Source organism: Megachile rotundata, chromosome 10 (assembly GCF_050947335.1).
Source record: "Megachile rotundata isolate GNS110a chromosome 10, iyMegRotu1, whole genome shotgun sequence".
NCBI classification, from domain to species: Eukaryota; Metazoa; Arthropoda; class Insecta; order Hymenoptera; family Megachilidae; genus Megachile; species Megachile rotundata.
In genome coordinates this window covers 14,746,285-14,771,240 of record NC_134992.1, presented here as the reverse complement: position 1 = coordinate 14,771,240, position 24,956 = coordinate 14,746,285, and the positions used below count along the sequence as shown (strand labels likewise).

General features: G+C 45.2%; 1 protein-coding gene across 2 annotated transcripts in view; it reads right to left on the bottom strand.

Moving 5' to 3' along the window:
• The window catches only part of pxb (putative Hedgehog signaling attenuator pxb), a 214,997-nt gene that overhangs the window by 49,679 nt on the left and 140,362 nt on the right, over positions 1-24,956 (bottom strand). Inside the window, exons 2-3 of one of the 2 annotated variants that reach the window (XM_076536018.1) lie at positions 15,085-16,260; positions 2,538-2,715 (exon numbers count right to left, since the gene is read on the bottom strand). In XM_076536018.1, coding sequence (XP_076392133.1) covers positions 2,538-2,699 — 162 coding nt within the window. In that variant the 5' untranslated portion in view covers positions 2,700-2,715; positions 15,085-16,260. The remainder of the gene's footprint in view (positions 1-2,537; positions 2,716-15,084; positions 16,261-24,956) is intronic. The other variant, XM_076536019.1, reaches the window with a different exon arrangement.

Sequence of the window (24,956 nt, the reverse complement as noted above, 5' to 3'; positions counted from 1 at the left end):
CGGAAGATAGGGACGGTGGTTTTAATAAATATCGCGCGACTGTATCGTCCTCTAATAAATTCCAGACAACTTATGAGCGGACCGTATTCTCCGGCTGCTTTTTAATTACTATCATCCGGCTCGCTCGACCCTCCCTTCAATTCTTCCGCATCCTTGCCTCCTCTGCGCATTTTGCCTCGCGCAACGTTACTATTCTGAACCGCTTTTTCTTCCGTCTTCTCGTCAAATTTCCAAGTATTTTAGCTCGTCTCTTGGAATATTTCCTCTAATCGAATTATCATTCGGTGTTAAGAACTGTAACGCTTCGTTCTATTTCGAGGATCGCGGTCAAGAAGCGTCGAAAGAGCACGCAAAATGTTTACTGCAATTTCGGTAGTTACTGCACTGCTGGTGGAGAATTCAATTAAGGACGCCCGATGCATTTAACACCCTGTACAGCCGGAGAGGGTGCAAAAACCAAAGCTGAGCTTTCCTTCGAGACTAGGTAACGTACACGAGACTGTGTACATACATATGTATAGATAGGTTGGCCGCGCTAAATAATTATAATTCGGATTAAACCCTCGCTCGTCGCAAGACACTGCTCTCGATATTAAAGCGATTTAATATAACGCGCTTCCAGGACGAAATTAGAAATTATAAACGGGCCGGGACGCTGTAAATAACGGGAATTTTACGAGCTAAAACGATCACCCTCCCGAAGCTTTCCTCGCGAAATTCTCGGTCGCTTTAATCGAAACGAAAGATAAATCTGTAGCCAGTGTGATTCTCCAATTACGCGTAATGATGTAAAATCGTCGGGCGATAATGGGTCGTCGGGTTCGGCAACGGCACGCAAATGGAACACGTGTTCTCTATTAATAGGGCCCGAGTCGTTTTTATCCGTTCGTCGCGGGAGGAAAAAAGACGAAACAGGAGGGAGGATGAAAAAGCGGAGGCGTCGGTAGAACGATGGCTGCTGTCACGGGTAAATACGCTTTTTTAACAGCCAGCTAAAGACAATAACAGAAACAGCGACACGAAACAGAGTTTTCGTACACGCTGGTACATACGCGCCAGCACGATTCATCCCGAGCAGGCGACCCAAAGCGATTATTCTTCGCGACTGCTCTCACTTTTAACATCCGTCCCGATGATCCTTCTCTCCTATCTTTCTACTTCCTCTTTTTACCGTCCCCTTTTTCTCTACGAGTGGACGATTTGCCCGACGATAAAGCGATAACCAGAGACGTTTAAGAATCGTTGCTAGATTTTACGGATATGGAATTTTTAACCGTTTGCACCCCTTACTGTCTTCACTAGTCGATTCACACCATTGAAATTCTCAGAGATCTTCAAACAAAGCATACACGAAATGATGCTTGAAAGATTAACTTCCTGAAGATTCTTTTCGTCGATTCCCGGAGAAACAGTTTGTTAAACAACCGTTTCTCGCAAAGACCTTTTTTACTCCTCGATTCAATTTGCTCAGATCGGATAAGGAGAATTTATCCCGTGATATGAATCAAACAGAATCTTCCAGCGATGCTTCCTTTCCCGCCACCAGTTCTTCTACGTCACCGGAAACTCAGTCCTTTTCCCCGACAATTTCATTTTCTTCGTCATCGATGGGGTCTAATTATAATTTTATACGTCAAGTTTCGGCCACGCTGAACGTTAACGACAGAATATTGGAGGACTTTTGAACGCGCGGATTAAGGCGGAGAATATTTCATAAGCAACCCTGAGGAAGTTTCTTCGAGACTGTTAGGTCGAAGTGCCTTCGAGAAGCCGACGTAAGCCACGAAGCTATGAATACGCGGCGAGATTCGAATCAAGATTTAAAGTCCCCTTAACCGATTAGAGTTTTCTGAGGCAGAATTACCCCGAAACCTGCAGCAATTTTTATCACTAGCTTTAATGAATATTCGTTTACGGAGTACCTAAACATTTGTCAATTTTGATGGCTTAGTTCTTTGTGTAAACTAGGGACTTTCGTGTCACTGTTTCATACAAAGCTTAATTCTTTGTGTAAATTAGGGACTTTCGTGTCACTGTTTCATACAAAGCTTAATTCTTTGTGTAAATTAGGGACTTTCGTGTCACTGTTTCATACAAAGCTGAATTCTTTGTGTAAATTAGGGACTTTCGTGTCACTGTTTCATACAAAGCTTAATTCTTTGTGTAAATTAGGGACTTTCGTGTCACTGTTTCATACAAAGCTGAATTCTTTGTGTAAATTAGGGACTTTCGTGTCACTGTTTCATACAAAGCTGAATTCTTTGTGTAAATTAGGGACTTTCGTGTCACTGTTTCATACAAAGCTTAATTCTTTGTGTAAATTAGGGACTTTCGTGTCACTGTTTCATACAAAGCTGAATTCTTTGTGTAAATTAGGAACTTTCGTGTCACTATTTCTGTCTATGTCAAATGTTTGAAATTTTACTAAAATAAGAACTCGAAGAATAGTCGACTTTATACAATAATTAATAATTTTATGTAACAATTAGTGATGTAAATAATCGGTGAAGGGTGGTATTATAAAGAGTGGAACTTACCGGAATGGCGACGCAGTCTTCGATCTCGGTGAGAGGTTCTTCCGAGCAAAAGGTGCCGTCGGTGAGGAACGGTGGCCGAGGGGGTGGCGGCAACCGGAACTCAGGGGGTGGCCCCGGACACTCGGGGCACTCCGTGCTCTCCAGCGTCTCCAACTCCTCCATCCTCCACCTCAGCGTGCTGAAAACCGCACGGAAAATCACAATGTTCGATTAATCCTATTGACAGAACTATTAATCGATACGGGAGTGAAACTTTATCAAACTTCGACTACCCTTCGTTATTATTCCACCGCTTTCCGCTCGCACGCGAACTTCGAATTATGGCAACCTTTTCCACTGAAAGGCTTGATTACTTGCAACAGTTGATCGAGTTTTATTGTTCCGCTTTAATGACACTTTGCATTCTAACAAAAATATTTAACCCCTTAACCTACAATTTTCTAGATTTAATTGTTCCTACTGAAGACTGAAGAAAGTTAAAAACATTATGCATTCAGCGATCCCTTATATAGATAATCTGAATTGAACACAAAATTCAATTGCAATAAAGGTACAAGTCTAGTTGTAAGGCAAGTTACCTTTCAAATAGAAATTTACTGTTACATCGTACATTTTGAGCATGTCCTTTTAATTATGCCACTTTATCTACCCATCGAGCTGCGAGTATTTCTAAAAGTCTGAGAAATCGCGAAACGGGAGTTGCAGCAAGGAGACTCGTGCAGATAAACTCGTTAGCGATATCATCCAGGGAAAGCGAGTATCTAGACGCTGCAATAGTAGAGTTCAGGTTAGAGGCAAAAAAAGAATTGCCAGTTGACCGAGAAAGTTGGCGAAGTCGGGGTTAAATTGATAACGGTCCCGAGCGTCCGTAGGGTGGATTTCGCCAGCTAATTAAGAGATACGCGTCTGGTAGCCGGTCCTAATGGCCGCCGACCAGAATAGATTCCCTGACCGATGTAGCTCGCGTAAATGGGGGTAAACGCGTGCTTTTTCTACGCGTTCCGCGCTCAAACACACACTGACAAGTGGTATCTCGTTAGCATAGGAAGCACCTTTGGGTCAAGTCGTTCCACTCCGGCTGGGAACTGCCTCTCTCTTCGCGTTAGTCGGTATGCTAATATAGGGACTTAATTACAGTCTCATAATGAATCAGTCACGCTAACGTCTATCCCGCACCCCATGGAACACACGATTGTATTCCGTTGATTAATTGTTTCAGCCTCTGAGCCGCGACGCTCTAGCCGAGCGGAATAGACGATCGCCGATAGGAAGCTGCCCCTATTCGTCATCCACCGAGCGATTTCGTTGATTGATTTCACCCTCCGCTCTGCATTTCTTTAATAGCGCAGGTTATTGTATAGACTTGCCGGAAGCGCCGTGGGTGGCGGGATGATTGAACCGGGTCGATCGCGAGCGGTTAATATGTTCTTCGCTACGAGTTAACGCGTTCCGGGGTCGTAGATATTCAGAGGGTTGCAATGAACCGCGATGAGTTTCACCTGCGACGCGCACGAAGATTGAAACTTTTGTCGAAGAAAGAATTTCACCGATTGTTCGGTAAAAGATGTAGAAATTCATGAAGCCTGCGATCTTTTTAAAAGCAAAGTTCGATTCAATTTCGAATGAGTCGAGAAACTCGCAGAAGATAGGACGGTGACGAAGACGCCATTGAGTCACTATTTCACGCGTAGAGAACGTATAAGGAAAAGGAATAAAAAAATGGCGCACGTAGGTGGACGAAGTGGAGGAACGAGAAAAGGAACACGTCCTGGCTTTAATAAATGCAGTCGTGCTTCCGTTTCGTTTCTTGCCCCGACCGATATTCCAGCTCGAATGCTGGAACCCCGTGGTGCTTCTCCGTTTCTTCTTCATCCCCATTTCCACCCCTCGTTCTCCGTGTTCTTCTCATTCGCATGCAGAACAGAACGCGAACGCGCAGCCAACCGAGCGGCATCGAGCGCCCGTCTCGTTTCTGGCTCGGCTCCGTGCGAGCCAAATCTACAGTTCGCGTGATTTTTATTTAATTCCATCCGATACAGCCCTTCCGCGCCGCTTCCGCTTCCTTCTCTGTTTTCGCCCTTCTTTTTGCCGCGGTACCAACCGCATTTCCACGAGCTTCGACGTTCGCCAAACCGAATCTTGCTACATGGAAACAAACCGTACGGTGGTTAGGTTCCGTCGCGGAGAGAAAATCAAACATCCGACGGGGGAATATTTGCGAATCGATGAATTCGAGGGTGGAGGAAGACGGGATTCGAGGGATCGACGGTGTGGGAATTAACTAACAAGGATTTTCGAGAATACTGTGGATACTCGGGACAGATAGGGAGGCGAAAGTCGATTTTCGACTATTGTCGATCGACTTTTCGCGCGGCGAAGCGGATCAAGATATACAAAAGAAAGGGAGCAGACGGGACTCAATAAAACCCAGCGACAATGCCGTCTCGCGAAGCCTATTTCTCAGGAAACTGCGTCTTCCGCGCGCTAAATATCCGGCTGACGAGGATAACTGATAAGAAGCCAAAGAAATGTTTTCCACGGAAAATTCGGGTAGGAGCGCGCAGGTTTTAATAGTTAAACAGAGTACTTTTGCTGTATTACCTCGAATATAGCGACGATCGTAATAAAAATGTAGATCTGTTGTAATAAAAATGAGGGTAAATTCATAGTTGAGGCACGTAAGATATATCTTCGCAAAAATGTGGAACGTTACAGTTTCGTGCGCTCCGTAAAAGCAGTCTTCCGCGTAGAAAGGTCAGCTAAGAATTTATTCGAGAGTTAATTGGAGCCTCGTTGCACGATTTCGCGCGATAAATCTGGTGCTGGTCATGTCTGGGAGTCGCAACGACCCGAAATAGTCTAGAACAACGGTATTCGGGAGCGACCCGGGCAGCCGAAAGTCGAGAATCGATGCGACAAGAAAGTAACTCTCGAGTACAGCGCGTATTTTTTTATTTCGCGGTTCGGAAAATACGGAAGCCCTAGACGTCGGTAAGGGATGAATAAACAACGATGATTACACGCTGCGAGGAATATCGCGGATAAGGCCGGACGAGTACACAGTGCGCTCGTATTATGCGGTCGTAATTATTGCATTAATTAGCCGTCGTTATAAACCACTGCTCCCGGAGCGATAAGAGGATTACGTGTTCGTGGAAAAATTCAGAGCGCAGAGTTTGTTGAAAAATAGTCGCAAACCTAACGAGTTAAGTTAACTGGATCGTGGAAGCGTGTAAAGCTCGTAAACGATACGATTATACCCGAAGTAGTTCATTCAACGATACGCAACATTATTCACATAATTTTCTTATAACTTGTCTTCGCGTTAACTACGAGTTTAGATCTGGGTTAGGTGTTTAGATCTGAATTCGAGTGATCGTATACCTTACGTGTTACATAGGTAATAAGGTACACATGGGTATAGGTGCATAGATAAATCAGAGATGTCTAACATTGTTCCAAGACTAGAATCTAGGTTAAAGTCTATCTAGTTTTAGCACTTTTCGACTGCTGAAATATTTGAATTTATTTTAAAGTTGCGATTAATATGAACTCCGCTTATCGAAGCGAAGAAGATATTCGGCAAAGTTGGTCGTAGAAGGCGCGCGTGAGAGCGCGATAACGCGCGGATGGACGCGTCCTCGCGCAGCTGACACATCCAGTAATTTCATTATGAAAATCCGACTAGAGCCTACGTGTCGCACGCGCGAGAATATATTCACCGTGCGACGACGAGGCTGGAAAAAGAACGACGGACCAGAGAACGAAACGAAATGGAACGATGGAACGGTAGAGGGTGAGATTTCGCGAACCGCGTTGCACGAAATTTCATAACGTGGCTGCCTCGCCTCGTCGTCCCGAAATTCACGACGGCCACCGCTATTTTTCCCGAAACGAATGTCACTGTGGTTCGTATTTATGACCGGCTGCTTTCGTTTAATGTACTCGCTCCGAAACGCGTTCGCAGCGTTTCGAAACTGGACCATGTACGAGTGTCTTTGCTTTCGATCGATTCGCTGCAAAACAATCACTGGAACGTGAAGGAACTCTACGATTCACCCTTTGCACTCGAAGATAATTTTATTGTTCACAAACAGCAACATTAAAATATTAATTCAAATGTTAAACGAGTTCTTTTAACTATGAGTCTATTTCACTATGTTTGTACATCGCACGAGCACTATTATAGAATTAATGAAATAATGCTTATTGAAAAATATTGTATTAAATCGAATGGTGCCTGAGGCACTCGAACGCAAAAGGAAAAGTCGCGTAAAAGAATATTTAAAGGGGATGACTAGATAAATTAAGGAACCGAAAGCGTGTTAGAATTACAGAGTCGAGTTTTGAAATATCAGAGTTTATGGCAACGACAAGGTAACACCGGTGCAGGTGATCGATATTTGTCGCAAGATAGAGATTTTAAAAGAATTGCGGAGAATCAACTTAGCGTGTCCCGAAGACGATCAAAATGGATTCCCGGCGTGGGTCGAGGGACAGGAATTGATGACCGGTACTGGACGTTGCTTCTTCGAGAGAAAGCGGATAAATTGGGAACGATGTGGGAGGGAAATATTGTTCGAAAACGATCGCCGTTCAAGATTCCGCTTTATGCGTTGCTCGTGCACCTTCGATATTTCATAATCCTCCGGCTGTCCAGTATGGAGGCCACCGTCTGGTCGGGATTTCTCGAACGCGTGGCGACCGATCGATAAAAACAACGTCGCGTTACGCGAACGTGGCTGTTTGCGAAACGGCAATAATCATCTTCGTGACGCATATTTGGTGGCGGCAACTGGCTGACAGGATCGCGTGCAACAAACCGTGGCCAGGCGTGCGTTTGTTGGCAGAGTTTGTATCATTTAACTGGCAGATACGGGCCTCGGTGAGCAAAGCTAATGCTGAAATAATGCGACACACCGGCTCGTTGGTTGCCACGCGTATGCAAACCGAAAACGCGAATGCCAGTTGCCTGTCGGCGCCGGTTCCCGACGCGCTGAATATCGTCAGGATCTCTGTTCGAATTAATTTTCCAAACGATTCGAAATAGAAAAAATTCAATGCTTCTAAATGAAAATATTTTACGTCTGTTTCATCCGAAGAGGACCGTGTACGATTACATGGGTGTTCAAGGTCCATTTCAACGCGGATTAAGCGAAGAAGAGTTTTCAGAAAATTCAAACTTCTCGACGAAACAAAATACCGTAGCAAAGCTGTACAGTATAAACGATAGTAATTAATGCCCCAAGTTTCGAATCCCGTGTCAGAATCTCGAGACGCTCCAAATGAATTCCTGCCTACCTTTCGTTGCTCGAAGGAGTTTTCAACCTTGGAAAGTTGGCCACGGTCCTCCGAAGTCAGCAACGAATACCGGGAAATTTAGCCTTTTTTAAGAACGATTATTCGAACATTTCCACCACGCCAACAGCCTTAGCCAGCGGATTAACTCAATTTCCCGACGTTTCGAGGTTGGTTCGCGCTAATCTGATTACTTAACAAGGGCCAAGTTTCCCGGCTGGATTAAAACGAGTTAATTTAAAGTTTGCCCGTGACGACCAAGTGCGTCAAACGTAACGATCATTATCTACTGTGACGACGTTTTTTGAGACATCCCTTTAACTTCGCACGTTCGCTGGGAAGTAAACTCTACACGGCTCTGTACTTATCAAATTAGAAACGTACGGATATTACTAAATAAGGCGAGTGAACTATCAAACTCGTTTCGTTCCCTTCCTCTCGGTGCCTGAGTTAACCATCTTCGCGAAGAAACTCCACGTTTTGCCGTCAGTTTCCAAAATTCTAAATGCGACGTTCCCAGGTACGACACAAAACGTTTAATATGGAAAGTTTCCGAATCCTCGGTGCAACCACGCAACATTTAATTCGCCGCCATGCGCGCAGCATCGAGATCATGGGAACATAACTCACGCGGAAAAGACTTAAGGCGACCTCATCTCTATGTTAATCTTCCCTTCCCCTGTAGCACCGCTCCGACGCGTTCCTCCTCTTCGTTCTCTCCTTTTCGCGACTCGTTTAAGGATCGCCGATTACCAGTTTCAACTGTCGGACCACACCGAACCAAACAGCTTTTACGCGAGTCGCGGACAGGCGACGCGAATAAATACAAAATAGGTGTTCTCTTTGACCAGCGACGTCGTGCACATTGCCGATAATTACCGTGAAGATCGGTCCCTTCGATCTTTATCTGGTACCTGTCCTCGCGAATTCTCGTCTTGTGATACACGTTCATGCTGAGAGGAATCAGCAGGAATAATTCCAGGTTCATTTTTGAAAATATCGTCTTCGAGAAACAAACTCAACAGCGGGAATACTCGATTTAGGGGTGGAATTATGAAATCGAGTAATTGGAAGGTGCATGTTCAAGCGAACAAACGTTGGTCCACGATGGTAAGGGTTGGTCAGCTGGCACTGCGGTGCCCTTTTCGACCCCTTCGTTTCGCGATCCCACCCTTTGCTGCCGTCCACCTATAAATAACGACTCTTACGCACGTTGAAGCAATTTTCTCGCGAAGATACTGCCGGAAACGATCCCGGCTGCATGCATAATCGTAATGAGTCGAGGTCGGACGAAAATTCGGTCGGGATAATTGCGCGTTCGCCGCGTACCTCGTTATCAGATGATACGAAAAATGTTCCTACGACCCGTACCAGACTTTCTACAATCCCTTTAATGGACACGGCCTCGTTCGTGCTCGAATTCGAGAGCTGAAAAATGTAGCCACTGAAAATTCCTGCGGCTTTTTCGATGCCGCCGTTGAAACGTTAAACGCGCGTTAATGATTGATTACGAGAGACGAGTATTCGCCGCTCTGTATTTCGTATTTTCATGAGGTCACCATACATAATGTAATTGCCAATTCATTTATGAAAATCATACAAAAAGGATATTATTTACGCGTAAACTCGATTGTATTTTACGATTTTGCAGTTCATGCGCGATTATTTGCATAAGCGATTCGTATTGACATAACATTTCAACTTTCTGTTTGTAGCTGTGATTAATTCTGACGCACCTAAATAAAGCATAGTGCAAGAGTTAACCCTTTGCACTCGAAAGTAATGTTACTGTTTGCGAACAACTTTAAATTTAGTTAAAAAGTTGAATCAATTCTTTTGAGGTTATTATTTCTCTACTAATGTTAGGGGTACCGAAAAGTATTCAAAATTTCTTCGATGATTTCAAAGTTTTTCTATGAAGAATTGGACTTTTTTTAAAAAGGGAACAATTGCCTTCACGCTGGCAAAAGGCGTTAGAAAGTGATGGAAATAATTTTGTTGATTTAACATTTCTTTAATAAATAAATATTTTTCGCCAGCAAACAAAATTTTGATTACTTTTCGGTACCCCTAATAATTTCCACTATTGTGTATTTCACTATGTTTATATTATAAACTATTACAAGATTAATTATTACACTATTATAAAATTAATTAAACAATGCTTATTTCAAATTATTGTATTAAATCGAATGGTGCCTGAGTTATTTACAATACCTAAATATAGAAAACAATCTGATCGCTGAAACGAAATCTTCGTTCCATCAGCGACTCCAACAAAAACGAATGAAATTTTCTTTCCCGCGATAAAGCCATTCAGCAACGTCGTATCGTTTAGAGTGGAAGAGGCGGCAGTTAAAAGCGGCACACTAATCACGATCAAGTTAACGACCGATAAACCAAGCTCCCAGTTACCGTTCCAACAAGATCCACCCACCCCCTTTTGCGGATCGTAAACTCGTTTTAAGCGAAATCGCGAAGGGGTTGTTCGCCGCAGCGACATTCGGCAAGCCCCGGTGACACCTGCCCCTATCACCGAATACCTGGCACGCAGGGACTCCCCAAGTCGTTTCCGTGTCGGAGGTGGGGGTCTCGGTTTAATAAAGCACCGGTGAGAAACGCGAAACACGTGTGCGTGCAAAAGTTCTCCCCACGGAACAGCGTCGGTGGGATGGGTCGGTGTAACGAGGTTCCTCGTAAGGAGGAAGGAAGAAAGTTTACGAGGGCGGTTACGTCGTGCGGAGTGAGGGTGGCCTGGAAGTAGTTTTAGATGTCTCGTTACACCCTCCCCTTTCAACGCGGAGAGGGGGTAAACGATCTACGAGGGATAAAGGACAGAATTTTTGGTGACGGAAGCATTCCGAAATATTACGTATGGCATAGGGAGATTCTTAACCCTTTGCACTATTTTCACGAGTCAGACTAGTGACGCACTTCGGGTGTGATCAATCTTACTCGGATTTTTAGTACGCTTCAGTTTGAAGTTCAAGTCCAATTATAATTTGCATAGTCAACGATTGTATAATAACATATTGACATAACACTTCAAATCTTTTTGTCTGTATTAACCCTTTGCGCTCGAGAGGCGCCATTCGATTTAATACAATAATTTAAAAGAAGCATTATTTAATTAATTCTGTAACAGTGCTTATGTGATGTATAAACATAATGAAATAGACAATAGTGGAAATTATTAGCAGAGAAATAATAACTTCAAAAGAAGTCATTTAACATTTTAATTAATATTTTGAAGTTGCTGTTTGTAAACAGTCAAATTAGCTTCGAGTGCAAAGGGTTAATATTGTAGCTGCAATTAGTTCTGACTGACGCACTTGACACATAAGCTATAGTGCAAGGGGTGAATCGGCAAGTATGTTCTAAGGAACAGTCGGTGCTGAATATTTACGAAACATTTGTACATTCGAAGTGATACGAGTAGTGTTTTGCGCCACTTTAATGGCATCAAATCAGTCGAGCATGTTTCGAAACCTGCCATTTGACGCGCAACAACCCGATACAAGGGTTGGTCGCAGTGCAATGTCGGTAATGGTGGTAGCGATTTAACGACGGAGTTTCTTGAAAGTGGTCCACGTTGTCGTATTCCCCGGTTGCTCGCTAAACTCGAATATTGGAAAATTGAGTTCACTTCACCATCAGAATGGAACGGTTTTCCCGTTAGCGTGAATGGTCACGGTCTCCCCTTCCACTTTTCCACACCCTTAAATTCGTTTCTCGGTTTCGTTCTCCGTGGACGTGCAACAACGAGGAATAGCATCCCGTTAAACGATATCGGTGGCACCGAAAATCGAGCCAGGATCGAAACAAGAAAACAGGGGAATGACCCTCGTGAAATTTCGTTGCTTCGCTGTTGATCGAGGAGGGTGCGAAATTTGTCCCCCTTTACAGGGACAGTTTTGCGAGAATTTCGTTGTCGGTGCCGAGGATATTTTAGCTGACACTCGTGATGAGAGTATCGATGCCAAGGGGATGATCCTGCGAGATTGCAGGCTGCCCATTCTGACCCCCTCCTCTGGCCACTGTCTCCTCGCGTCTACAAACACTCCGTCGTTGTATCGCCCAAGAATCGATGGCGATTCGTCAAACTACAAATATTTAGAAAGCACTCGGTACGCGACGTTAGCGATTCCTCGTAACGAGTTTTATAAATTTATTCTCGAACTGAAACGATCCTAAAGCTCGCATCTTTCTAGAATATTTGTTCCTGCATTCGTCGAAATTATTAGATTTCGAACTCGGAGATTTTCCGAAATTTCTGCTCCTAAAAAGCAGGTTCTTCTTTGTCCTTTTCAGGAATTCGTCGAAATGAAAGTTCGCCAGATTTACCCTCTCCTTTTATTACGTTTCTCGAAATGTACAAACCGTCACATTCCAAACGAAGGTTGCCAGATTGCAAAGGGGTTAGAGAGGAAGAAATTCGATGAAAAATTGACAGTTCTCCCGATCCGAAGGGAGCAAACGTCCAAGAGAACGTATATAGGATTCGCAGTCTTTGGAAATCATCCCCTTTCTGGTGTTCCTCGGGAATAAAAGGGAAAAATGCGCCCGAAGAAGACACGCGTTGCAACTCTATGGGGATCTTGGGAAACGTTACGAGCAGATCACCCTCTGGGGAATATCGCCGGACGCAAAGGTTATTTCTGGATCGCGAAAACTTTTAATAGCTTTCTGATAGCTTATTGGTTCGGACTTATAAATAATTTCATATCTCGCGTCTCGTCCGGCTGTCGGCTCTTTCTCTCGTTCCCTTTTTTCGTTCGCGTGTCACAGGGTCTCGGGAAACTTTGTTCCGTCGACGAGAAATTATTACTATTATTATTTATCGACGGGGTAGATCGCGGGAGGAACGAAGCTATAAAATGACGCGCATTAAATATAGCTTTGTCGGTTTAAAGCCATCGATATCAAAAGTGTTCGATTCTGTTGTTATTTCTTTTCTCTCTTATTTATACCCTTTGTTCGAATAGCGCAAAAAGTTTGCGAGCGGAAATTGCAGCAACGATTGCGTTTCTTGCTAGACGCTTCAACATATCGAACCAGTAGTGAAACTCGAATATTCGGTAACGGGTTGGAAGCGAAATAAACACGCGTGCATTATTGCGAGAGGGTTGAAAGAATGCGGACAGTCGAAAAGGAAGAAACCGTTACGGCTGAAGGAAACAAAGGGTGGCAGTAACAATTAGCAATATCGAAAGCGAGTATCGTTCAAAGTCCATTAAGGCGAACGATCACGACACGATAACGGTTATCGTAACGAGCATTTCCTTGAACGTTTCTTCGTCGACGAGATTCGTGTCAGCGGGAAATCGGTGCCGGAATCAAGCAAAAAGTCGAACGCGTGGTTCAGCGCGAGCCCCATAACGTGCTTCCATCTATCGTCGTTTTCCCCAACTATCCACTGCCAAGGGCGCAACTAGCGCGTATTTTCAATCCGCCTTCGTTCGCACGAATCGATTCAACAAATTTGACGTTGGTTATGACACGTTTTATTTCTATCTCGAGTCTTCAATTTTGCGTAAATTAAAACCGTGTCCTCCAAGTGAACTCGACACAAAACGTCAAACTGGATACATCGTCGAATCGATCCGACGCAAAAAGCGAATAAAAATGTGCAGTCGCCACGCATTGGCCAGCAATTTCAAAGGGATTATAACACAAACGGAACGAATTCGAAAAAGTTTCGAAAGCAACCAGACGCGTAAACGCGCCACGTAGTCAAAATAAACCGTAGCAGTGAGCATAAAATGAACCCGAATTTACCCCGTGAACTCTCGCCCCATAAGTTCCTAATAACTGTCAGCGACAGAGTCAGCCCGCCACCGGATCCCGGTCGCGAGTGTCGCGGGAGTCCCGAGATTATTTCTAATTTCATCTCCGGTCCTCCTCCGTGGTTCGTTTAAATCGACCCCTGGCTTCGTGGATGTTTCAAACACCCGTACCCGAAAAAAAGGAAAAACAAGAACGCCTGCAACGAGTAGCTCAGGTACAGTAGTCGCGTAATTTCGCAAATGGAACGGGAGGGAGTGTGTGCGTTTTCGCGTCGGCCAGGGGATTCGATTAATTACCGCGATGAAAATTCTCCATTAAGGCGAGTAATCGAGTGTAAACATCGGCGTGATTCGATGGAAATTAACCAACAGCCAGCGTCGTAAACGGGCTCGCGATTAATTCGCCAAAGAAACGGAACCGAGAAATTAGCATCGACGTAAAAACGGATGAAATTATATTTTCTGCGACGTAATCGAACATTTCATATTTTATGAGTTTACCACTTGTAAATTTTGTGTACGTGTTTTTAATCAGACATCTTTAATTAATATTTTGTAGATCAATTTTTATGAAACGAAAGTTGTAATACGAGTGTCTAGATACCTAACTAGCCTTTTCTATCAGGATGAAGTTTAATTGTATTTTTTATAAGAGGAAGCGAGGTTTGACATTTCGGGTGCAAAAAGATGACGCGTCGGTTCTCTATTTCTTAAGATTCTGGTCCAGCGTGCATCGCGTTAATCTCGCTCGACGTTTTGCAACGAGTCGCGAATATCGATTTCAACAGCACGTCGACTCTTTTCAATCCCCGTCGGAGATGCTTTATTTGTTTGCCCGTTGCATTAAGTTCTGCCTTTCTCTGCCACCCTCGACGTGTTCGCCCAGAATTCCTCTCTCTCGTCTCTCGTTTTTCCATCGTCCGCGTCTGCCGGTGAATTGGATCCGGACGTAGCCGAGCCATCGTATTACGTTCACCGCGGAAAAATACCTTGTTCCGCGACGAATCTCGTCGCGAGAAATCCGCGAGAGGATCAGGCAACAAGACCGTCCTCTCTCGTGAATTAAAAGGGAAGGCGTCTCGAACGATTGCCTCGACGATTTTTCCTATCGTTATTTTATAGATTCGTGGATTTTCGCGTAGGCGACGAATCAATGCGGTCACCGCGTGTTTCAGGATCGTGGTTGCTGGCCGTCGGAACAGCTGGTTTTTAGAATCACGATTAACCCTCTTTCGAGAGAGATCATTAACAGTTTCTACTACAATATTTATTTATCGAACATCGTCACTTTAACTTCATGGTTTCCACGTTTCGTAATATAAGCAGAAAATCGAAAGTGCAACGAACCCAAATTTTTAAAAAATTTATTGACAGTGATATAAGGAGATTTCTCGAAGCATTTGTAACCAGATAATGTTCCTAAATCTTCAGTGTCTATCGAGCAAATAAAATCAGAGACTCACCTCAAAAATTCGGGCGACACCTTGCCGATTCGCTAGCAGCACATTTCCTTCAACGATATCGACACCTCCCTCGCGGCTGAGTCGCTCGCACGACCACTTTGTATCACAACAACACACAACTCGATTTTTATTTCTCAACGTCGAACATGTATCCTTCGAACTGCACTGTGTGCCTTTCCTTCACGAATCACTCGAACACCATACGTTTTCTCCAAAACGCTGCTTTTACTCTTCAACACGTATCCTTCGGAACTCCACACGGTATCCCTTCGCGAATCACACTACGATTCTTGCGATCGTTCGAGCGTCTCTTCTCGCGGAGAAACGGCCAGGTGGAAATTTGGCACGAATCTCCTTGACGAGATCGAGCGAGCCATATGCGGATTACGATACACTTATCATTTCTCGAGACACCGTGATTTCGATAGAACCACGCAGGAGTCTCGGGTGTACAAATCGTTCTTTACTTTTCACTCCTAGAAGGGTAGCTCCGAACGATCTCACGATTGCACTCTCACTTTCTTCGCTAATGTGTTTGCAGAAAGTTCTTTATTTTCGAAGCATTTCACTGTTGTCGCGTAAAAAAGTAGCCGCGTGCACCGATGTTCTGTTGCCGGTTCTCGGACTCCGAAACACGCGTTTGCACGATCACCACAGGTTCCGCAACGCTCGCTCGTCGGCGTCGCGCGGCACACTGTTGCTCTCTGCTTTCGTCCGCTCGCTCGGAGGCTCCGTTTCGTGTCTACCCCTTCTCTCGAATCCCTCGAGTCCCCTCCACCTACCCAGATACCACCACTCCGCTCGCTGCGATAGCAACCCCCACTCTTATTTCTTCCCGCTGCGTGGCAGACTCTTTTCACGAGGGCGCGAGCGAGAGCCCGGGGCTCGAGTGACGCGGAGGGCGCGAGCGGGAAAGGGACAGAGCACGGTGTCGTCCTTTTAGAGAGCGAACACGGTGACTCGTCGGAGGAAAAAAAAAGAGGCAGAAGGGTCCAGGTTTAGGAGGTTGCGGTGCCCTTTTTCGTCGAAAGGACTGTAACGTGGTGCCCTCCAACGTCTCGACGAGGCTTTACGCAGGGGTGTTTCGAGTCTACGAGCCTGGGCACAATGCGTCGACGAGCCGCTGACGGGGTTGAATGACGGCTCTCTCTTCGTGTCGAGGTAATTCCGTGGGGGCTGGAACGAGACAAAGTCGTCGCGTAAAGTGAGTGACGCGCGTCGCCGTTGTTTCGCGATGGAATCGTTTAATTTCGAGCTAACTCTCGCGAACCCCTGGGTATTTCGTTCGACCATGACGTTCGTTAAGACGGATACAGTTCGCAACACGGCAACTTAAATTAAAGGGTAAAGATATATGTTCTAGTATCTAAGCGACGAGATCGCGAGCGGAATATGGGTCAGAACTCTTGTTCGAATTTATCGGAGATTAGAGCTTGTATCGACTTTATTGTTTGGGGAACCCACGAATCCCAGTAACGTAACGAATTAAAAAATATGTAGTTTAGGTTGCTCTAATTGGGCCGTCATCTGCGCTGGACCACCGCTGTAGAGAAGACACAATTTAGGACATATGTCCTTCTATATAGAAGTAGGTTTTTTTATCGTTATCGATAAGATACCGATAATTTGTCGATAATCGGCAACTCCCAGCTGCAGTACGCACCGAGTCCCAAACGCGAGGCTAAATTGTCGGCAACGTTCCGCGGCCATAGCGGCGCACTGGATGGAATTAATTAAACGCTCTTTCCCTCCACCTTGCACAGGCTGGATGTATTTACCCGATGGGCTTTGAGGATCGGATTGCAGGCGCCCCGTGAGAGAAGGTCCCGTCGTTTGTTCCCTCCTGCTTTCCAACCGATCACTCTCTCTGTCTCATCCCCGTTCCCATAGTCGACCCTTTCCCTTTTCGATGCCGATCCTGGCAGCACGCTTCCAGGTATTTCGAGACCCAGCGCGGACTACCGGCGGATATCCGCAAATACCGCGAACGAGTATTTAGAAATCCTTTCGTTCGATGGATCGCGACGGAGAGAAGGGTTGGCGAAGAAAGGGAGGGAAAGGGCGCCTGGCGTCGGGGACTTCAAACGAGACCGAACGCCGGCCGGCTTTGCGGAACAGGTTGATGCCGAAATGGTCCATTGTGGTTATTGTATTGCTAGCGATATTGTGCTTCCGCCACCGCGATGGACGCTCGTCATCGAGCCGCTCTCGTCCGGGATAAATGGCGAACGTTTGCGGCGGTTGTCGCGCGTTCCACGGCTACCCTCGTCGACCGCAGACGCGACAGGAAGAGGGTAGCCGCGTAAAAACGCGCGCAAACCTCGGGGACCGATCCGATCCTCGCGAATCCACCGACCCCGCCGTCCTAGAAGTTTGTGGACACGGACGCCGGCGCCTACGTCGGAGAGCGTCGACGGCTTTTCTGGAAGCGCTCCAAGCAGCGCGGCTGTTTGCCGAACGCCGGCCCGAAAGGTGATGCAGCGAATTTTCCGAGTGTTTGCTAAACATCCTCCCGCGGCTCGAGCGCCGCGCCGAGTGGATCCTCCTCGGCGAGACGGTTCCACGTGTCGCCGGAAAGGCGTTAATGCATTCCGTGAGAAAGTGGCCGACTCTGATGGACGACGATTTATGTATCGCGGCCTGCGAAAAGATTTATCCAGTTTCGTGGGACACCGAACGCGTTCTTGCTTAGACGTTGAAATTTGCTCCAAAGCTGATACCTCGAGGGAAGAAAGTAACCGAGTTGAACTCTTTCGATCCGGTATAAATTAGACCCTCGGTTAAATACTTTGGTGAAGAGCCTCAGCGTCGTTAAAAGGTTAAAGAAGCCGGGCCGAAAATTACCAGCCACGAATTAACAGACAGTGTTCCGCTCGTACGTTCATTAATATCAATTTTATCGTGGTGATCGAGGGGGAACGCGTGCTTCTCCGTGAGTCAGACTGTTTATAGTGATAATATTTTAAATACCCTCTTCCCGTCGCCCTCCTCGACACGGCTCAATCGCGGTCAAACATTCGGTCGTCGTCCCGGTGCCGTGCCGCCTTTGAAGATCGAACACCGTCCGAGAAAATCGTTCTCTCGTCGACATGGGCCGGGGACAGTTCTCGGCTCTTTGTACCCACGCTGTTTAATCTTATCGCCGTTTCGCTTATCGTCTTTACACGATCTCTCTCGTACGATCTTAGCCCCGTTCGCGGTCTAACTTCACGACCGATCATCGTGACTTTCGACGAGGCTTCTCATGTTTATTTAAATACCCGTGGTAATCGGGGACACTCGGCTCGAAGCGATGCACGAAATTTCTATTTACGGGTTTCTAAATAGTTTTCTAAACTTTAAAATCTCCGTCGGTCGGGACAGCTCGCGGTCAGCAGAAAAATACTGTTCGAAGGCATTAACGCGTTATCGCCGGTTTTTCGGACGCGTTTCCAGGAGTAGCGGACTTTACGTTCCTTCGTGGTTATCGCGTGTTTTTGTCGTGAGTGCCTCGCCAGAGATACGACAAGTTCCTCGGTCTATTTGCCTGGCTAGATACACCGGCTATCTGGCGTGTTTTTGAAGAAGGTTAAACAAACTTCTGACGCTCGAAAACCGACGAAGATTAGCCGTGTTTGTCGAACGATGCATCATCCCTCGCAAACAGACTACGCAATCTTCTCCGACGAGACAACGACCTGAAAAATCCTATGGCGCGTTACTTTCGACGCCCGTTGGACGATAAAAGAAATACCAACGAAACGAAATAAATGCGAAAGGTCGAGAACAGATGGCGAACTAGAGCCATTCGATCGAATCGAGGAAAATGTTAGATCAATTACGTAGAAACGTTTTTCTCCGGTTGCTCGTTAGGATTCTACATTAGCCACAGAGGCGCGCGGTCGGTGGGTTTTGCTCGGTCTGACGGGTTAATAAACGGGTCACCACGCGATTTTTCTTCGCGTCGAGCGTTCGAGGAGTTGGCAAAAAGCCGACGGCCGTGTAACCGATGCACCGGTCATCCACCGACCTTCCAGGACTTCTCTGAACGAGATCCCGCACGCACCGACGTTCATACTGATTTACGGTCCAAAAAGAAATTACCAACGTAGGTGGACGATGATTTATCGGACAGGAATACATATCCCTATGGCCGTCGTAGGTAGCCCGGACGAAAAGCGATAAACGAGCATCGGGCGAAAAATGCGGTATATTCGCAGATAGCCATCGAATCGCGTACACTCGTTTCGTTCCGACGGAGAACCATTCCAGACTTGGAATCGGGGAGGATGAAGCGCGATCCACGGCAATGAAAATTTGTCATTTCCCGCCTATTACCGCGTCTATTACTCCAACTGGCACCAGACCGCATACACGACAACGTATTCCCGGGATATCGTTATTTATGTTTGTACACCGAACTACGATTGCTCGTAGATCCCTGGAACAACGATCGAACGCTATTTCAAGCACCTGCTATATTCCTCCTCGCGAATCGAATACGGTACTTGGCATATGCGCGCAAGCAAATGACTCGTTTCGCTCCTGCAATTTTCGCTGTGCTATTCACCGCTGCCTTTTGTCCCCATAAGCGAGACGTTTACGGTTGTTCTATCAGGCTATTCAATTGCGAATGGACAATCGAGATACGGAAGGACTGATACGATTTGCTGCACCAATTGCTCCGGCACTTTCTAAATTTCGGTTTAACAGTCTACCGTGTCAAGACTTCAATGGTTGACTCTTTGTACTCTTCGACAAATATTGCGACAATACGGAAATATTTATGCGATTACTTTAACCATGATCATGTACGATCAAACGTATTTAGCATCCATTAACAACTTAGTAGACAGTGATGTTAAATTATTATTTTTAGCTTGTGGCGTCTTCTTACAGTGCTAGAAATGTGCGATGTTAGGAACAAAAATAATTTAAAAACGCACTTCCTTTTTGTTCATATTATGTAAACGATGTAATTGGTATACGATAATCCCTGAATCATTAATTAATCTTAAAGTTAAAACGTGTTGTTCATGTTCAATATTAAATAATTTGTATTTAAAAGCGTGTTATTAGTTTTTATTTTGACTTTCTCCGATGTTGATTATTTAACAAGTGCATCTCCAGAAAAAGAAATGCAGTAACAAATAAACTGATCACGAATTTCGTAAAAATTTTCCAAAGCGCGAATAAATAGAGACAATGAAGAGAAACGAAGGGTCCTAACCAAACAGTGAAGCTTCTGAGGTCGGATTTTCCTGCAAAACTGAACTCCCGTAACGAAAGCGCGCGAAATTGTTGCATGGTCGAGGCATCGATCGAACCGGTCGAAGTTCCGTGACGAAATGCTCCCAGGGCGATCATGTTTCTAAGAAGAAGGCATCGCGTGTGCGGATTGGCGAGCGTGGCGAACTCGCGGACACAGGGGTGCGCGATTTCGTCCGGTCTCCAACTTCGAAGGCATTGTTCTCCAGGTTCCGGCACCCTGCTGCGGTACTCATCGCTTCGTGAAAGCTCTCAAGACGGACCTTGCCTGATGGATTTATGAATTTACGGTCACCCTGGTCAACGGGGGGTTAATTGGTGGCAGCATGAAGCGAACCGGCGCGATACGGAACGGGAGAGAAAAGTGGAATACGCTTTCCTTGCGATGGTGGTAATTGCCTTAATTTTCAGTAAGGCTACTTTTTACTTGTTTATTTTTCATATTACACAGTGATTTTTTTTCGATTATTAATATTTGGTAAGTTCGATTATGGTATTAAGGTAAAGTTTCAAATTTTGTGAACGAAAAGTTTAATTGTGAGATAGATTAACAATTCGATCGATTATCTCCATTTTACTGCTGCCATCGTAATGTAACTACGTATATTTACAGAAGTTCTCCAACGCTACTTTCAGCTTGTTTATCGTAAGTGGCATATACAAGGTAGAATATCGGTATCCAACTAGAGATATGCACTCTGACCACTTTACACTACGTCACCGCGCGTTTGCATGTTTTCCTAGCACACGAAAAGTCTCGTTTACAATTACACTGGTATTTCGTTACAGACCGTCCCTTGAGTTTCGACTTCACCTCGTTTCTATTACATTCGGATAATCCGCTGCTTCGTATTCTCGTAAACAAGTTCCCGGAATCGAATGGCTAACAACGTTCAATCCGGTACGTTACGTAGAATGAAAATCACTCGGCGTCCGCCTTTATAAATTCAGCATTTGTCGTTCGGTTTAGCGACGACGAGTAGCAGCTCGAGTGCTCTTTAATTAAGTTGGATCGAGGGGATGGACGATTAACGTTGGTTTTGCCGTGAAATTCCCTCGTTAATCCAGGAAACTGGGTCATCGTCGTTCGGACAGTAGCGAGATTGCGCGTAAAAGAGGAGCAAAAACCGCGAACGCGTTGCAATGGCAAGTCGCAAGTTTTCTCCAAAGAAAAATTTCGAGAATCGAAGATTGGTTCTTAAGGGAGGTTCAAAGGAGATTTATATTGCATCCGAGTGTACTTTCTTTGTCCTCCTCTCTTTGATCAGGTGTGCATTTATCCTCTCCTTTTGTCCCTCCTTTCCGTGTTGCGCATGTCCCAGTCAATGAACACGGTATTTCAGAGCGTTGCTCGAGGATCATTCTCGAGACCGAGGTATCTCGTGTATGACGGACAACGTTAAGAGCGTGCAAGCGAGTGGGTGGAACTGGGATTCGGCCCGCGGCCGACAATCATGTCGACGATAATTATGCGAGGCTACCTGCTGGCACATATCGTTGAAATTGGCTGGGATTGTTCGCATATCCGCGGAACACAGAGATACGAGGGTATTTGGCTGAACGTGTCTGCTTCGACGATAATTGGCTCGCCTGATTATATCGATAGGCAATCAGAACCGAAAGAACGCCACGTATCGCCCATCTTTTAAATCGCAGTTTTCAAGATACTAAGCACCTGTTAATTAAATGTTAACTTCGATAATATTCAGGACAGTTTTAGATCTTTAAACGCTGTCAGGTGCTCTTTGATCCGTTCCGGCAGGAATTTCTCCCAATAAAATTTAGGAAACTCCTTAAAAGGACTGGTATTTTTGTACGTTGCAACGCGTAGCATTCACGCGTCCAGATAAGCTAATGAGACGTCTAACGGTAGGGACAGAACACGCCCGAAGTCTCCATTTCACGAAACTCCGGCTATTACCGCTCTATTGGAGCAACGATAGCGACGCTCGTCGAAACGCCACGTTATCGTCCATTTCTGTCAGCTTTTTGCTCGCCCGCTTGCCCGCTGGCTGATTTTTTGCGCCCAACTTGTGCGCGTACCTTGAATAACGAACCGAAAGACCGGCAGGAAATTACAGATATTAGTAACGTAGCTACCTCTGGAATACGAAAAGTGTTCCACGCTAAATGATTATAGTTATTTTCGGTAAAAATACTGGAAGTTTTGACAGGTGTCAGCTGTAGGGTGCACTTGAGCCACCTGTATATCTTGGCTGTTGGTGACAAGAAAGAATACATCAAACAAAATTATTTGGTAGAACATGATGATTAGCTTCTCAATTTTGCCTGATTTTTCCTATCGACAATAGCAGCCAAGTTATTTAGGCGGCTTCAAGAGCCACCCTCTTTAAGAGCCTCACCCTCTTACATATTAATCTGTGATATGTAAGAAGTATTCTACAGTGATTAATATGTAAGAGAACTATTACAGTTTCTGATAAGAAAAGGTCACTGTCAAATTCGTTCGGACGAGCATTCGACGACGGATTAACGTTTCAGAAGTCGTTCAAGAAGCCAGATTCGAGGTGTGCGGAGAACCGTCACGAAAGGTGACGATACCCGGCGGCCCAGCAGAAGGCACGAGGACTCAAGCTGAGAGCATAATGAGCGGCCGGCGAGTAATGAAGACCGCTCAATCTCTCTCGAAGCCGCACGCTGTCTCCTCAAAGGGCTATATTCTCGTTCCCTTAACTCCGATCCCGGCTACGCTAATCCGTTTAATCTCGATATAATTAATGACCGTAGAACTTTAATAATTCTTCGTTTAACGGCCATTGGCGTAATCTCCCTGCAGCTCGAGGAAGGCTCGTATGCTTACAAATTGTCGATTCCAATAATTCGAAAGATCGATTGAACCTTTCCAATGTAAACTGCAAAGCGTAACACTTTGAAAACATTCTAGTTACCTAAAATCGAGTTATCTTGGAAAACGTGTATGGAAAAATTGAACAGTGAAATTGGTCACCGGAAATCTTGTCTTTGCAAAGTCAAAGCTCTCGAATCCAGGTGTTTCCGTGCTCCTCAGAGTGGGTTAAGGGAGGCCTGTGGAAGCCGTTTGCCGCGCACAGTTTGCACAGGATTTTGAAAAGGGCTTTATCCGTGCGTGCGAGCGTTTACATCGGGCGCCAAGGTATCGGCGAGCGTTTGTGGACCTTTCTTCCTAAATGCACTTCGAAATGTTTGCATAGACTCTGTTGTGGTCTTTCACGATGAATTTCCGTGTATGCAAATACGTCGACGAGATACCTGACTAACCAGCAGGTTAGTACACAGCACCGGGAACCTCCCAACGGGAGCGCGGAGTCGTTTATCACGAAACGAGAGCGCTATTCTCTCGTATGCATTACGATAGCGATCGCTTCTGAGCCGATACCGCGGATTCTACGCTCGAAAACTGCTGGTTCTCTGACGGTTATCAAAATGCAAATCGGGAAAGCGAACGACGCGTATCCGAGAGGATAGGGGAAGATTGGGACTCGTGCAGTTTTTCGCGTTTTGCTTGTCAACCTGTGTTAAATGCCGGAGTACTCTCGTTGCAAATGCGGAATGCATACTTTATCAGTTTTTTAGAAACATTTCTTTTCGGTTTATTTCTAAATTTGCCTTAGGACTTTTGCCTCTATAAGAGAGTGATACATTGATACTGTAAGAGATTGGCTTAACGCGAAATCAAAGAATAGTCAAAACATTTGTACCTTGAGACTTATATCTTGTCCTGTATCTTCAGACTTGTACATCGTCGATTACATTTATTTTTCCTTTCAATATTGTTCAGGGCTTATGTGAAATAAAACACACGCGTACAGTATATCAGATTAATAATTATATAAATGCGGACGCACGGTTAGAACTAACTAAAAAGAACTGCGACAGTACATGTGTCTATACCTGAAGTACTCGCAGGCCCCAATTAGACAATGACTTCCAAGGATGTAGGGTTTTCTAAAAACGGTTAAAGCATGGTCAAGGCTTTAGCTTCAACAAATATATCTAAACAATAATTTCGCATTAAATATGAATTTATAATTTACATCGTCATACAGATAAAGAACATTGGTAAACAATTCCTGCAACTTGATCTAGAATTTAGAGAGCCGTTTCGCGAGGAGTTAGACCAAAGAGGGTATACAACCGGCTCGACCGAGCCGGCATACCTGACCGCCAATTATCCCCGCGTCTCAACCAACTGTTCGCCTCCCTGGCCGTCCGTTTTTCGGGACGTTTTAACGGACCTCCATGGTAAAACAGCGGCGCTCACGGATAATTCAGATATCATCCCTTCGATCCCCAATCCTGGTGAATCGAACCGTCGAACGAAGGGGTGACTGCCTTAGGGGCTCGCGTGCCAACTGACGCCTCCCAAAGCGGACCAGATTATAAACTGTCGATTACGGACGAGAACACAGAAGAGGTTTTTCCACCCTAAACAGGGAATTTCGAGATAAATTTGGGAAGGGAAAAACATAGACCTTTTCATTCTTAGAACCTTGATTAGTTCGAACCTTGATTAGGTTAGGAAATTCTTTTGAGGCTAAAATTTTGGGTGTTGGGGCTGCTCTCAGATCTATGCATAGTCGATTATTTTAGGAGGTTAGAATTCGCGTTTAACTGAGTACATAGAT